Source organism: Microtus ochrogaster, chromosome 1 (genome assembly GCF_000317375.1).
Source record: "Microtus ochrogaster isolate Prairie Vole_2 chromosome 1, MicOch1.0, whole genome shotgun sequence".
NCBI classification, from domain to species: Eukaryota; Metazoa; Chordata; class Mammalia; order Rodentia; family Cricetidae; genus Microtus; species Microtus ochrogaster.
In genome coordinates, this window is record NC_022009.1 from 9,489,153 (window position 1) to 9,505,104 (window position 15,952).

General features: G+C 44.4%; 1 protein-coding gene across 3 annotated transcripts in view; it reads right to left on the reverse strand.

Annotated features, from left to right (window-relative positions):
• Daam1 (dishevelled associated activator of morphogenesis 1) overlaps positions 1–15,952 on the reverse strand; it is a 158,284-nt gene that overhangs the window by 24,697 nt on the left and 117,635 nt on the right. For 2 of the 3 annotated variants that reach the window (XM_013346226.2, XM_005343178.3), the window contains exons 13-17: positions 13,046–13,233; positions 12,242–12,541; positions 11,889–11,996; positions 5,709–5,738; positions 4,549–4,655 (exon numbers count right to left, since the gene is read on the reverse strand). In XM_013346226.2, the coding sequence (XP_013201680.1) occupies positions 4,549–4,655; positions 5,709–5,738; positions 11,889–11,996; positions 12,242–12,541; positions 13,046–13,233 (733 nt within the window). The remainder of the gene's footprint in view (positions 1–4,548; positions 4,656–5,708; positions 5,739–11,888; positions 11,997–12,241; positions 12,542–13,045; positions 13,234–15,952) is intronic. The other variant, XM_005343179.3, reaches the window with a different exon arrangement.

Sequence of the window (15,952 nt, forward strand, 5' to 3'; positions counted from 1 at the left end):
TGCCACAGACGTACCATACACTACAGGTGTGCCACAGACGTATCATACACTACAGGTGTGCCACAGACGTACCATACACTACAGGTGTGCCACAGGCATACCATATCAGCTCCATATTACATATAAAAATGCAAGTGATGTGTCAACATCACACAGCTGCCTTACAACACAAATGACCTCTCCTAGTTAGCACCTTACACCAAAGGACTGATGTTGAAACGCAAAACTGCTTTCTGTTTTTGTTTTTATCTGCCCATAAATTCAAATGATTTATAATAATTTAATTAGGAATTTGTATTTTAAGTCAGGATAAGAAACAACTCACTTTAAAACACAACCATGGTGAAATTTAAACATAAAGAATGTTTTTATTCAATATAAAAAGAGTCATAACTGGGGCAAAATGCTTCTCCCGGTTGGAACAACAGAATCTGGAATTGTCTGCTCTATCTGTACACATAACTGTCACATGTCTTTCTCCTCCAACCTAACACAGGTAAGGGAATGTGGGGTATCCAGAGAAACAACCCACGGAAGGCTCTCGGTGGAGTTCCTGGGCACAGCAGGGGCTCAAGAGTACTCAAGGCAGATCTCTCTCCTGGAGAAATTCTAAAAAGTGATACTTTTTGTAACCCTAACACGCACATGCCATGAGTACATCATTTAAGCAGTACTCTGTGTGGTCACTGTCACTTCCCAATTCGTATCCACATTATTCCACCCAAGTTTCATCCCTATACATGAAAGAATGAGGCCCAAGGGAACTGAAAAAGAACCGGAATATGTATCCCTATCTCCAAGGTGATTATAACTTTTGGGAGGGCTGGGATATCACCAGCAAAACTCTTATGACACAAGGCACACACTCCACCTACCTCACAAACGACCTGCAAGCTGAGTGAATGGATGAGGACTCTCAGGCAGAAGGATAAAGACCCTGTCCTAATTAAAACTCCCGCCCTGCCACGCCAGCTACACTTGCTGCACGCACCAATGAGCAGTAAAGAGAGAACAAATTTGGGGTGCTACTGTTCAAACAGCATTGTCTTCCATCTCATGCTCTCAAATCAAAATATATCATCTAAGCAAAACTACCAAACTGACCATTTGACAAATACAGTCCACCTAACCCCCCACCCAAAATCTGGGCTGTGGTGCCATCTTCACCCCGTGCTGAATACAGGCAGGCTGGCCCTGGCACAATCCTTCAGCTGTTTCAGCCATCCTGGGATAGTCACTGCCTCACGAGCTTGCTCACCAGAATAACACGATAGAAAATCCACACCAGCAAAGTGGAACAACTTAGCTAAGCTGGTCTGCGTGAAGAATACCGAGGAGACACAGCAGCAGCAGCAGCAGCAGCAGCAGCAGCAGCAGCAGCAGCAGCAGCAGCAGCAGCAGCAGCAGCAGCAGCAGCAGCAGCAGCAGCAGCAGCTCTTCGCTGTCAAGGCTCTGGGTAGCCCTGGGTTTATGACATTACAGGCTCTTGAGTCAGTTTAAGCTCTGGTACCATAGTGTGGCCACACAAGGCAAACGAAAGGGCAGTAACTCGAGACTAAAATTGGCACCACTAAAAACCAGCCAGCTGGAAACCACCAGAAGGGCCTTGCTTCTTATGACTTCATTGCTTCATCCCTGGGCTCGTGCGTGCATACGTGCCACAGCGCATGCGTGGAGGTCGGAGGACCGCTGTGGGAGCTACCTCTCCCTCGCCGTGTGGGTCCCCGGGACTGAATGCTCATTCGTAGGCTTGGAGACCCCAACGAGGGCCCCAATCCTGCTCACAGGAGAAAACTAAATGAGCTCTGTGTCTTTTCACACCAGGTTGAAGAAATTATTTTGAGCCTTTCTGCTTTGCATTTAAAAACAAAGGGGTTGAAACCCAGAGTGAGAACAAGAGTCAGAGCGCGTGGCTTGACTTTCACTAGCTACTCCGATGGAGGGGCTTGTCTTTGAAATTGTATATATTTATGCTTCTCAATTTCCAGAGGCTGTCTGGACGAAACTTTCTCTTCATGTGCCCCACAAAGAGACTCGCGACTTTAATGAACGGGACTTAGAAAATTCACCTGTTAACAGAACACCGTGCACGTGGCCTGCCGGATCAGACAGAGAAACCCTACCTCGGGAGTAAGGGGCGGGGAGTGCATGCCCTCCAGTGTGGCTCTACAGCCCTCGAAGTCCTTGGTGTCATCTGTCACCCTCAGAATGAGCCTTTAATCTCTGTAATTCAAGGACCCTGCAGATTCTAGCCCTGCCGTTGCTCTAAGAGCTGGGCAGTGCTCTTGGTGTGTGGCAGGGTGACAACTTTTTGAGACATCAACTTCCACTGTTCTTCAAGGCAGAGAATAAAGCAGCCACCTTAAAATCGTATTTAACTTGGCTTGTTCTGCTCGAGGATTTAAAAAGTTTGCTCAGAGAATTGGACCATTCAGAGATACTTACAACATGCTAGGGATGGAAGGCTAGGTCAGCCTCGGCTCTTTTTCAGCGGGTTTAAGGCAGACCCTCCTAGTTAATAAAGTAACTCTGTGGTTTATGACACCCTGGTTGCCATGTCAAGAGAGGAACTGGGAAACAATAACAGCTGTACTCAGGAAGAGGTCATTTTGCAATACAGACCTGCCTCTGAGTTTCTTTTTCCCCTGGTATGGGAGGGTCTACTCCACCCACCTATGTTCTGACCTATCAGGCCAAGCAGTTTATTAATTAACCAATGAAAGCAACAGATAGACATATGACCTTCCCACATCACTCTATTTAAAGATGTCTCTTCCTTCTGCTCCTAAGAGCTTCAAGTGACCTTGGGAAAACCTACTTAGCAGGCACAACACAGGAGTCACCTGCTTTGGGCTCTAAGCCAGGGGGTAGCAGGCTCCTTTACCTAACTTTCGTAGCTCATAAGGAAGCCATAAAGGATATCTAAAGTGGGCATATATTTGAAAATACAGCACACGGAATAAGCCAGAGCCCTTCACTGCCATAGACATTGGTATAATGATTGTTGAGAAACAAATCCCTGTCGGCAAGACAGTAGATGGACAGAGCCTTCAACACTATTGAGATTCAGAATAATGTCTCTCTTTGTCAAGCTGTGTTGAAAGTGCTCCAGACAGCAACACACAAGGTATAGGCAGAGATATTCAGATCAAAACAAAACAACAACTTGGGGCTGGAGAGATGGCTCAGCAGTTAAGAGCACTGCCTGCTCTTCCAGAGAACCCATGTTTGCTTCTCAGCACCCACATGGTGGCTCACAACCACTCAATCCCAGTTCAAGAGGATCTGACACCCTTTTCTGACCTCCATGAGCACTAGGCCTGCATACAGGCAAAACACTGAAACACATAAAATAAATCTTAACAACAAAACAACAACAACAAAAACCTTTTCCCAACTCTTCACTTAATTTTCCAATCAGGATCGGTATTTGGGTAACAATGGTAACAAAATAAATTATATGCACTATGGAAGAAAGTAAGCAGCCCTTGCAGTGGAGCTGTCTTAAAGCAGATACTTCATCTAAGTTAGGCATGGTTCACGGAGCCCAAGTGAGGATAAACACAAAGCCCAGCCATTTCTATAGCTTCCAGCCAGAGCAGAGATGAAATGCTAACGGGGTGGCTCAAGTTACCTTACAAGTTGCATTAAAATTCAGGGATCTCATGAAGGCTCAATTTCTCTTCCACTAAAGGAAACATTTGCTCCTTAAAGTAATAGATACCCGGCCAACAATCAGGCTTCTATGCTGTTCCAAGCCGTGGCTCTCGGTGTTCAAAGCCTCAGTGTATGGCCCGTTAAGTAACAGGACTACTCTTCATCTTCATGCCCTCCAAGAGAGTCACCTTACACCAGCCTCAATGCACATATAACATTTTTCTTAGTCTGCAGCTCGTCCTTTTAGCTCCCAACATGAGCATCCTTTACACCTTCCCGCACCTCAACAGCATTAGTTATCTTTGCCTAACTACATACCAAAAAGCTACTCGCAATACGGAATGACCTAAAAACATTGCCGGAAGTTGCAATCATAATTAAGGTCCCCAATTTCCTGTTTTCATTTCAAGTTTTAAAGTCTTAAAATTTATAAGTTATAAGAAAGATTTCTGAACAAGCCTGAATTGGCTAAGTTAATATCTCACTGAGATTTGAGATTTACATATCTTTATAAAACAAATCACTCAAAAAGATAACAAACTCAAGTAATGTTAAAATATAAAAAGGTGATTTTACAGAGCAAAACAGGAAAGCATCACACAGCTCCTGACTCTGTGAGTGCGACTTGAGGACTAAACTGTCTCCACGATTAGGAAATATTCATGTCAGTTCACTTCTTAGGCTTCTGGAAAGGAAACACGAAGGTTGGCATCCAGCCCGAGAGACCTCACCAGGAAAAGTAACACCAAGAAGTGTCACTCCCCCTTTAACAGCGCGGCTTCAATGACCAGTACTTCAGTACAAAGTGAATAAGGAGAAACCACAAAGCGAGGTTCTGAGCGAGGAGAAAAGCTGGTCCTACCAGTAATGTTTATTCAGCACCAACAGTACCTCGACAGAAGGATGTTGCAATTCTGAGCTCTCCGACCATCAATCACTGACAGTTCTTTGACTTTAAGTTTGGAACTCAGTGTGTCATCAATGGCATCTGTTTCTTTCTGGAAAGAACACGAGAGAAATCCATCAGAGTCAAACGGGGACACGCAGACTTGAGATGCATACTTTTCTTCCCCGTTTCCCGCACACACAATGCTCACATACACATATGGGTTGAGCTGAGATGATGAGGCAACGCTGGGAAGGTGGTGCAACCAAAACAAAGGCTACTCTCTACCCAACAAAGAAAATAAGAAAAGCTGACCACCCGCATTTGAAAGAGCGTTATTTGGAAGAACAAAATGCTTCCAAGTTGAAGTTGTTAACCGTGCATAAATTATCAGTGAGGGATGCTGTCCCTTTGTTCCTCAAATCTCTATGGACAGCAGACAAGAGAACTGTCACCATGAATAAAGCTCAGCAGAGTCTTGTTATTTCTGGTCTGGTCATTTGCAGGGCCCATTCACCCCAGAACCATTTGCAATCCTTAGCAGCCAAGAAAGCTGAGCAATAAAACCCTCAAACACCTTCACGCATAAGAGGAGTCTCCAAAGGCCAAACACACCTCGCAATTCCCAAGCCTGACAGAAGGACAATGAAGAGGGGGGCTTTTTGTTCAGTTATCTGAATTAACAATCAAACACTACTTGCATATTTTATTTGCATATTCATTCATGATGGCCAGACATAACTAAGTGAAACAGGTATAAAACAATGCAAAATAAATGTGAATGTATCATATTAATGCAAAGTTCAAGGTGAAAACATAGAATAAGTTGGTAAGTAGCCAACTTATTTCATTAGTAGTTAGAGACTTTTAAAAAATGCATTATGACATTTAAAAATATAAAGAAAACAGAAAGATTTTGAACTGTGTAACAGTTTAGGAAGCAAAGGCAATTTGGACAAATAATGGAGCATCATGGGGGTAAACAGCAAAGGTCTCTTGTGCTCAGATTTCAGGCATACTTCTAGAGAGTCCAGTATGAGTCGAATCCCAAAGATGTATTACCCAGGTATTGAATTACACTATCTAACAAGATAACCAGGGGATTTCAAGCTTACAGTGAGCCAAGAAGTTATGTTAAGTAAGGGTTACACAGTAGCTTACTTACCTGCTTGGAGTTACTGTTCACAAAGAACTCCTACAGCCATGGCAGAGGCATAGAAAAGCAAATCAGATACATGCAGTTCAGAAACGACAGCAGCAAACAGGGAAAGTCAGGGCAGTCAAGGAATTGGTGGTGCAGGCTAAGAGAGCAAGGAGGCATTTCCTGCCTTGCAGTCACAAACACAAGTGAGCCAGTCGGGCTGAAGATACGGGGGAAGATCCCAGTACAAGGCATTGTGTAAAGAAACACAGCAGATGGCATTTGCTATATACTATTTCAAGTGTAGCAAATCAAATTCAGAAAAGAAAAAGGCTTAGAAGGACAAGTCAGGAATACAACAAGTCCTCTTTAAAACAACCACCAAGGTCCCAGTCACCACGTTGAAGTTTTACTTGAAGCAGAAGATTGTCAATTAAATTAATCAGCATGATAGAACAGTTGCTACTGCTATAAAACATGTGTTTTCCTTTTGGTGGAAATGACCTGTCTTCTTGCATCATAAGGGAGAGTTGAGAAAAGCAAGTGGAACAACTTAAGTAAGACTAACTCGAGTACCTTAGAGGGTTCAAACCATGGCAGCAGGTGCTGTGGGAGGCATGGGGAAAAGCCCAGCACATGCCATCGAGAAGCCGCTGGTGCAGCTATTGGTAGGCGTGACTCAGCGGTCTCTGGGCTGGTCAAGCACACAAGCCCATCAGCTTCTTCTTGAAGGAGCTTTAGAAAGTGACAATGGGAAGGAAGTGCTAATGGCATGGTACAAGAAAGCAGCAGCTTTTCTTCCATGCTTTTACGGGGCAGGGATGAGCAAAGTTTCGGTGTGCAAAACACGTTGCAGCTTTTGGGCCAACTGTGTGTACACTAGCATTTGCTCAGCAGATTCCTTAAGGTCTCCCTGGTCTCGGCAGCACTGCCAAGGTTGATTTTCTACAGATGAACTGTTTCGCTTAATTCTTCTAGTGGGAAGCAGAAGGCATGCTCCCCTTGGTCTGCCCCCACTAGGAGGACTACTTCTCTGGAAAGGCATTTAAGAAGTAAGCTGATAACCGCAAGAACCTTTCTTCTGCCTGATATCCCAGTTCTCTTTTGCCCTTGTTATGACTCAGATTTTCTACTCTGAAGCTCTTTAGGATTCTTCCAGTAAAAGCAGTTTTAGGGGCAGAAGGCTATGTTAAAATGAACACTATAAAGTCAACTTAACCAAAGGGAGAAGTACTACTTTTGATTAGATACTGCTCTTATTGTCTATTCTGCAAAAAAGAAAATTTTATGAAGCTTCTGGTAACTCGTGTTCTACGTTAAATTCATTCACACTGTTGGGAAATGACATCTGACCTCTGGTCCAACAATCTATGGAGTCATTTGCTGAGTCTATGCATCTGTTACTATTGTGATGGTAATGGTAAAAGTGATAGTGAAGTTAAATTTCCTATGCAGTACCTGACACATCTCTACGAGCCCCAAATCTAGAAGCAAACACAAGACACAATTATGTTAGCTTTAGAACTGACAAGTCACTTCCCCATCTGTTCTTCTGGCGGAGTGGTAGGGTAGCTGGTCTGGATTTCCATTTGTACCCGTGAGCAGCAATAAGCATGGCAGCTAATAGCTAAGCGATGCAGCTCATCTTTCCAGAGAGGCTGAGGAACACCATTTGAGGGCTTGGTAACTGTTGGCCTGAAGACAACACTTCTTTGAAGACCCAGCAATTGCATATTACCAACTAAAATCACAAACAGGATGGGTTTCACTAGGCGCAGCCCACTGGAAATAATGACATTCCCAGGTTCACTCCAAGTATGGCAAGATTCTGTTTGAAACCTTGCTCCCTCAGAAATTAAAGGGTAATATAAATGATCTTGAAACATAAGTAGGAAGTTTCTATTTGCATTTTCAGAGACCAGTGCCTATAAACTACTATAAACGGCTTCACAAAGAAATGATGGCTCACCCTGCACAGATAATGACCCTCACATGAATGGGTCTTAATCCTTTCAAGTTGAAAAATATGCTAATATTTACATACAATCTTGTACTTGATAATTCTTACCATAGAACAGGTATAGACCCTCAAACTACACTTAAAAATTATGTTTGTTTCTTTGTTTTTGTGTATCTGTACACATATGTGTGTGTGTGGGTACAACCATGCCATAACATATGCATAGAGTAAGAAGGTAACTGAGCAAGTCTGCTCTCCCCTTCTACCATATGGGTCTCGGGTTTGAACTCAGGTCATTGGGCTTGGTAGTAAGTTACTTTTCCTGTTGAACCATCTCTCCAGCACTACAGTTTTTTTTTTGTTTTTTTTTTTTTAATAAAAAAAACCAACAACACTAGTCACAGACTTTCTTGTCTTTAAGTTCTAAGAATTGTGATGGCTGGAAGCTGGAGCTATAGCTCAGTGGTAGAGCACTTGCTTAGTATGTATGTATGTATGTATGAAGCCCTAGATTCTATCTCCAGTACTGCAACGCCAAGGCAAAATGAGAAAACTGACATTGTTGAAGAAAAAAATTACATTTTTTTCAATGTGAAAATTAGATGCAGATTAACTTAACTTTAAAAAATAAAAATAGAAAGGAAAAGTTCTTTGATCATTCATAAGGAATCTGTAGATCACCTGATTATTCCAAATGAGACCCTGAAAGACTTACAGTACACAAGTACGATACTCTAGCAGTAGAGCTGGAGAACGGAGAACAGAGCCTGGGCCTGTAGCTTTCTTTTGTTCCCTAAATCAAAGGATGGAGGCTTTGAAATGCTACACTACGTGGTGAACGTAAGCTCCTAAAAGAAGAGCTGTCCTCAGGCAAGGGCAAGGAGGAGGGAGACACTGTGAGCTGCCAGTGGGGGCTAGAGAGCAATACTCCCTTTAGGCAAATACAGTATCTTTAGCTCATTTTCCCTCTATCCAACTGGACAGACATGAATTGATAGCATGTCAGGATGAAAATTCCCCTTTACAGATGTGAGGACATTGAACTGTATCTTAATAAAACTATTACACAGCATCTAATGTTAGGTATTAAAACCTAGTCTCTTGTGGCTGACCTGGAGATCTTGTTTAATGTAGTTCCAATAAGGAAAAGGTCTTGAGATGCAAGGAATTGACTTTCAAATGAACTTGCGGAATGTGCACAGGGGAATAGCTGCATGCTATTAAACTCCATTTCATGGGCGGCATAAGCTTACATAATCGGCTCTCTACACTTTTAATGCATGCACTAAAAAAAAAAAAAAAACCCACTCTTCCCAGTCTGGCAGTGGTGATGAATAAACTACAGATTAGAGAACAAAGGGAAACCAAGAACTCTGCACCTGAGTGTCACCTGTTGGGATACCGACTACATACTAAGTCCTGTTTTCAGTTTCTGTAATGTGAGAGTGTTACGTCTCTCCTAGAGCTGGGGTGAGAACTGAATAAGAAGAGAAGGACAGAAGCTCCTTGAGCACTGAATTTTAGAGTTGATGTGATTAAGAACTGTTTATATCATACCCAGTGCCAGAAACATAGTCAGGTTTCAACAGTGGCCGCCATCTTGGTCCCTATGACAGTTACAGCTTTCTCCATCTCTGCTTTATACTATAATTACATTGTGGCCTATGAAAAGGTTGAATGCATTGATGCATTTGAATCCATTGACACAGTTCATACATAAAGGAGACAAACTAAACACTAATTTTTAATAATAATAATTTTCAAATCAAATTGACACATTTTGTATGTATGTATATAAATATAGCCAAATTTATATATTTATTTAGATGTGTGTTTATATATACATGCAAGTATACATTCCCAAAGTGTTATTCCTTATTTAAGTTATGCTGATTTGATACTGCTGAGTTATCTTAAAATTAGGCTGAGGGTCTTAAGTTTGATGTTTGTGTGTTCCTAAGCCTGACTGAAAGATTCACCTATACAAACAAGTAGCTGAAGTCCAGAATTTGACCAGTTCCACAGCTTTATAAAAAGGAAAGAGATGCCACAGAAAAAGATGGGTTCTCGGTATTCATTTGGTACTAAAAGTAAGAGCAGTTTAAATGTGGTGGTAATTGCACAACGTGTTGCCATGCCTGGATTGAGCATGCACAGGTCTTTAATGTTGTGTTCTGGGATGAGGGAATGGTCCAGTGACAGGCATTCGAACCTATTTACTCTGATCTACATATTACAATGAAAATACCTGTAGCTTTTCATTTTCTGACTCTCAACAATGTAAATGCAAAGAAACAGATCAAGTTACCTTCATTTGAAAAATAAAGCGATGGTTTATCTTCTACTTTTATAGCAGGAGGGAACATTTAAAATTCTCAAGTAGAGCAGTGTGTTGCTGGAAATGGTGATGTCCTATCCTCTTCACCAGTCTAGCCATGTTAAGAAAAACTGAAACCTTCTGGTCCATCCTGTCAGGGATGACTACTGACTACTTAAACAGTAGTGGTTGCTAGGAGACAGTTACTTGGCTGCAGAGCTTTCTGCAATTGTGTCTCCCAGAACTCTTGAAAACTGTCCACATATTTGTCCCCGAGCATTTTGGCAGCATCCTTCTGTACGTTCTGCTGAGAGCCAGTTAATGACAAGGCTTGTGAACTCGGATCTTTCAAGCACCTGCCTCCCTCACAAATGCAACCGACGTGCTCAGACTTGAGTTGCACTGTGTGGAATACTTGCTGCTTTCCCTCCACCTCATCCACTTTTCTGAGTCTCCAAACCTTCACCTCAGACAGCCTGAAGTGCAAAAGAAATGGGACTAGTGCTCAGATCGGAGGGTTACTTGAATTATTTGAATATTTCCTAAAATTTTATGCCAAGATGCAGGGGTCTCCGTCCAAGGACATCAGAGAGTGAGAAGAGGCACACGACAGCCAATCAGGGACAACTATGGGCAAAGTGGCTACAGGACAAGGGCTCTCAACATGCCTTCATTTGCTCTTTGAACTGTTCTCCTCTGAACAACCCCTCACCTCCCTTTTCGTCACCTCTTCTTAACCTTGTGCATACAGCACTCAGCATGGTGGCTTCTTACTTATGAAGGAGCTGGCTGAGGGCTTCGGCTCTAGGCTCCATTAACACCATGGCAGGCAACTGACTTTATTTCCCTGCTCAGACGCTCGCCCTCTCTTCCAGCAGAGTCCTCTAGTGAATAACACCCCACCTCCCAGGAAGATACACCAGGAACCATCTTCAGAAGAATCCCAGCCTTCTTTCTCTCTAGCCTCTGTCAATCTCCTTGGTGCCTAGCACTTCTTTGAGACAGTCTTTCTGAGGGTCTGAGCCAAAAGAGCCAATCAGGAAGTCTTAGGCTTGTTTAAGGATGCTCCACCCTGCTCATGATTCATGCAGGAGTCAGGCTGCCAGGGGAGCCCTCAGGAAACCCCTGTGCAGATGCCAAGCCCTTGTGTTTGCCCATCTGAATGCAGTGTGCACTGTTCACAGGTCCTCTAGTCTGGCTTAAGAATCTCTTTCTTCATACTCCCAGGCTAAGTTTTCCCTGGTCTGGAACTCTGATTTTACCGCACCTTTTCTTTGTTCCCCTGAACTTTCTACATCTAGCTAGCTACCATGTTCTAACTTTTAGACTATACTTTAGGCCTTTGGAAGAAGCCCTCTAGAGCAACAAGCGAGTCTATACAGATGTGACCAAGGCTCATACAAGGAAGCTACTCACGAGGCCTCATCAGCAAGTGTAGGCAGGGGGCACCACACCGGTGGCACGTTCTTGCTGCCATTATGGAAGTGTTAGTAGTAGCTTTTCTGGCTCTACCGGTATCGTTGACATTTCCACACTTGTTCAGCTTGTGAAGCCCTACTAGCGAATCTATAATGTTTATGATGTTTGGTTAAATTGCCTCTGGAGATTCTATTTAGCTGCCAAATTATAGTTTTTACAAAACCCCATACTGCTAAAGAGTCCATCTGGTCCATCTGAGACTAGCCATTTGATATTTAACTCAGCCCAGAATGGTTTCAGAAACAAACACACTATTTCCCTAGGTTCACACGCACTGATGGGCCACTGGACACACACAGGGACATGTAGTCATGCTGCTTTGTAGGAACACACTAGGGGACACCAAACAGCATGAGCACTGACGTGCCCGTGTGTCATGGTTCCGGCAGACGGCCCAAGGATCATGCATAAGGACACAGAACTTTGGGGCATCTGGAAGGCATGTTACCTGCTGTCTTTGGTAGGCAGAGAAAGTTCTTTCTAGGTCTTCAAGATCTAGAATTTTGAAGACTTTGGTATCATCGATTTCGGTCCATACTGTTCCTTCCAATTTGTTCTAGAAACATCAAGTTCACAAGGTCTATGATTGGCAGTCATACAGAAAAACAGTTGTTTTTTTTTAAAGTACTACTACTACTCCAAATTTTTAATCCTACAGGATGCTTCAGTGAACAGGTTTGAAACCTTGTGTAACTATTTTAGAGACATTACTGACACCCCCCCACCCCCACCCCGTGAGGAGACTAGTTGCAGGTGCCATCCATTGACCCATTAATGGGAAATGCAGACAAATGGCTTTACCTCGGGCAGCTTCGACCAGTTGAAGGACTTCAGTGCGTTGGTGGGCTGGGGAATGTTTTTCTTCTTGAGTGTCAGGCTTATAGGAGCACCAGGAGGTGGCAGGATTCCCCCTAAGGGAGGCGGCCCTGGGGGAGGCGGAGGACCCCCAGGAGGGAGGGGAGGTGGTGGGGGAGGAAGTGCCCCACCAGGAAGAAGTGGGGGTGGTGGGGGAGGGAGAAGAGATCCTAGGCCAGGGGAAGGGAAGGGTCCCCCTGGGGCTCCAGGTGAGGATCCTCCGGGGACTGAAGCACAGACAGCTCTCTGGAAAGAGAAGATCAAGAAGAATCAATGAGAGAAGAAAATATTTCGAATGACTTTAAGAATCTAATCTCACTAAGAAACATGCAACAGAGCACCCGTATTTCTCAGAATGTGGGATTCAAGGGTGGATATGCCACATGGACTTTCCTGGGCCCTCACGCCTTTTGACACATAGTGCATATTTGTGGAGCCTCTCTCTCTCCTCTCTCCTCTCTCTCTCTCTCTCTCCCCCCCCCCTCTCTCTCCCTCTCTCTCTCTCTCTTCATGGCAGCCCTTTTCTAACAAGCTAATGTGGTTTCCTTTGTTCTTAGGACAGGACTCATGGTCAAAAGTCAACCCCAAACCACCTCTGCTGCCTAAGCCACAGGATGTTGGTGGTTCGAGTCCACTACTGAGATCAACTGCGAAACATTACAGAGCTCTCTCCTACATTCTACTTCAGGGCAACAGAGACTCCCAGGAGAAAAGGGGTAGACAGGAGGCCAGGTCTCAGCCCTCGCTCACCCTATTGAGCTCATGGAGCTGCGCCGTGAGATCTGCCACCTGCTGCTTGACTTGCTTGTGCTCGGTCGTCTCCTTCTCAAGCTTCTCTTTCATCTTATTCAAAGTCTGCATCATTTCTTCCTTCTCTTGGGTCTTCACGTCACATTCCCTCTCTTTCTTCTCCAGCTTCTGCTGCAGCTCATTGTGCTCTACACAAGAAAACAGGACATGGAAATGGTCCTCAGAGAGGGAGCATTTTCTTTAAAAGATAAAAAAAATGGGTTGAGGATGATGGAGAGATTGTGGGTCAGTCTGCCCTAGGCATCAATGTTCTTCCCCAGGAAGGGGCAGCTCAAGACCAAAACAGTGCTCATGCTGGGAAAAGACCTCGTACAATGAATTTAGTAATGGACATTTTGGTAAAGACTAAAGAAGAGGTTCTAAAAATGGAGGTAAAAAGAGTGTGAGCAACTTCTCACAGAGAATGGTATCTTAAGTCTGAGTCCTGACACAGAGGTGGTCTCACAGCTACACTAGGGGAACTGGCTATTAAGAGAAAACCCCTTCTCACAAATTAGAAATGGGTCAGGGAGAAGCCAGCACTGGTGAATGAACTTTGCCAGCTTGTGTCCCACTAGCTACTTGCAGACAGCTGGGGGAGGCCTGGTGTGCACTCTGAAGCTGAGTGATGTCTCCCTGCGCTGTTGGAAGGCTATCAGAAGCACTTGATGCCTCTGGCAATCAATTATCAAAACTAGTCGAAGCCAATGTTACTGTCTCTGTATTCAGTATCTTAAGGGTGGCAGTGTTGTTTAGGCACGGGGGCCACAGGGCTGTTATTGCTGACTTCCCCAGTGTGGTGTCATGGAACAGAGGCATTTAATTCAGTGCTATGATGTTCATCTTGCCAGTGAATACAAGCCTGTTGGCAGGAGTGATGGGCTTCGCACAAGAGAAATAATGAAGTCTAGGCTGCAGATTTTTTATTTCAAATACTTGCCCTCAGTGCCTCTTTTTCTATCAACACACGCACTGGGGATACAGCCCACTGAGACTGTGCTGTGCACAGCTGGTCTCTACTTCTGAACTCGATAACACATTCAAACCCTTACTGTCTCTTTCAGACCCTCTCTCTTCTGTGGCTCCCCAAATTGGAACTTGCAGGAAGGTGTGAGCCATTAAATCCTTGCATTTTGTCAGCTTCCAAATAAAAGAAGACAAAGCTTCAATCACAATCACCACTCCCCTGACACCTGACTTCCAGCCCACATCTGGAGTAGCCTATGTGCTCCACTTCCCCTCTTCTATCTCCATTTCATTCATCACTGGGAATGAAGAGATTAGGAACGTTCCTTCCCCTCTTTTGTCACTAGGTTTTGACAACTCTGGCTATGCCTAAGATTCAGTGAGTGGTCATAACAGCTCAAGATTACTGTCCAAAGCCCTCTGCAAGCAGTCTATACAGTAGGTGGGGGCAGGGCTTAGGTTAGAACGGGCTTGCTGATGATCCTGAGGCGAGGGCAAGTCTGGGAATTGCCAGCCTGCAAACTGTCTCCCAAAGTGACATCATTTACTATCCATTCACTAAGTATTGACATCTTCCCAGAGTCCTGTGCTCTACAGACTTCTCCCTCAAATATTCTTCCACTTTTAGGTCCAACCAACTTCCTATCTCCTCCTTTGAAATTGTCTAAGATTCGATCTAACTTTGCCAGCTGAAGCTTCCAGAAGAGAACTCATTTTACCTATAATTTCTCTTCTCTTCTGTTGTATGGTGGCTTCATTCATCACCCCACTCTTCCCATCGGCCTTGAATACTTTCTCCCATGGCACCCTACCACCCAACCTGTAATGGCTTCTATCATCTGCTATGTGCCTGACACTATGCTAACATTGTTTCTTTTCAATTTAATCTTCACAGCAACCCGTGAGTAAGGTTCATTGCCCATGCTGTGGAAGAGGGGATCACCTAAGGGAGGAGAGGAGATTTCACTGCTCACAGGTAGGGGGCTGGAGTTCAGACTCCCACTGAGAAGCCAGAACAGTTCAAAACACCAGAGATGCTCAGGTGTCCCCTAAATGATATGGCTGGACAAGTCAAAAGCTCATGTCCCGAGTGCCCTTGACCGTAAACCTACACACTCTAGAGTGCACTCTTCACCATCTACTCACTGACTGCTCCCATCTGCTTTTGGTAGCTGGGGTAAAGAACATGTCCCAAAGCATCCTATGGGAGAAAGGGTGCATTCTATCTTATATTCCAGGTCACAATCAATGAGTGAGCTTGGAGTGCAAACCACAAAGCACGGCTTGCTGGCTCTCTCAGGCTCACAGTCAGCTGCCTTTCTTATACAGCTCAGGCCTACCTGCCTAGGGATGGCACCACCCACAGTGGGCTGGGCCCGCCCATATCAATTTTCATCAAGAAACTGCCTCAAAGACATGCCCATAGGCCAATCTGATGGAGTCAACCCCCAAACTGAGTCTGCCTCAGATAATGCTGGGCTGTGTCAGGTTGGCAGCTGAAGCTGACTAGAAGGCGGATTGTGCTCTCTTTAGCTTAATCTCTCTTTTTTATCTTAGTCTTAGTCAGTACTTCTCTTCTTTCCATCCATAGTGGATTCTGGGATATATATAAAGATCGTCTGAGAGCAATGTGGGTAAATACGCACAGAGGGCAAAGCGACCCTTGACTGCCCTGGTGGCTCTGAGGAAATGCGGTTGATACCTGGTTCGGAAGGAACACCGATGCTGGTGACTCTGATGGGAAGAAGAAGAATCCATCATCCAGTACGGTGAGGAGTGGGGGAGGGTGATTTTAATTTGCTAAGATTCTGAAGGAGGAGGGAAGCTGCATGCTTCTGCAAGTGGCTGGCACCAGGAGGAACACAGCGTCTCTCCCATCAGAGACGGAGGGATAGCAGCGAA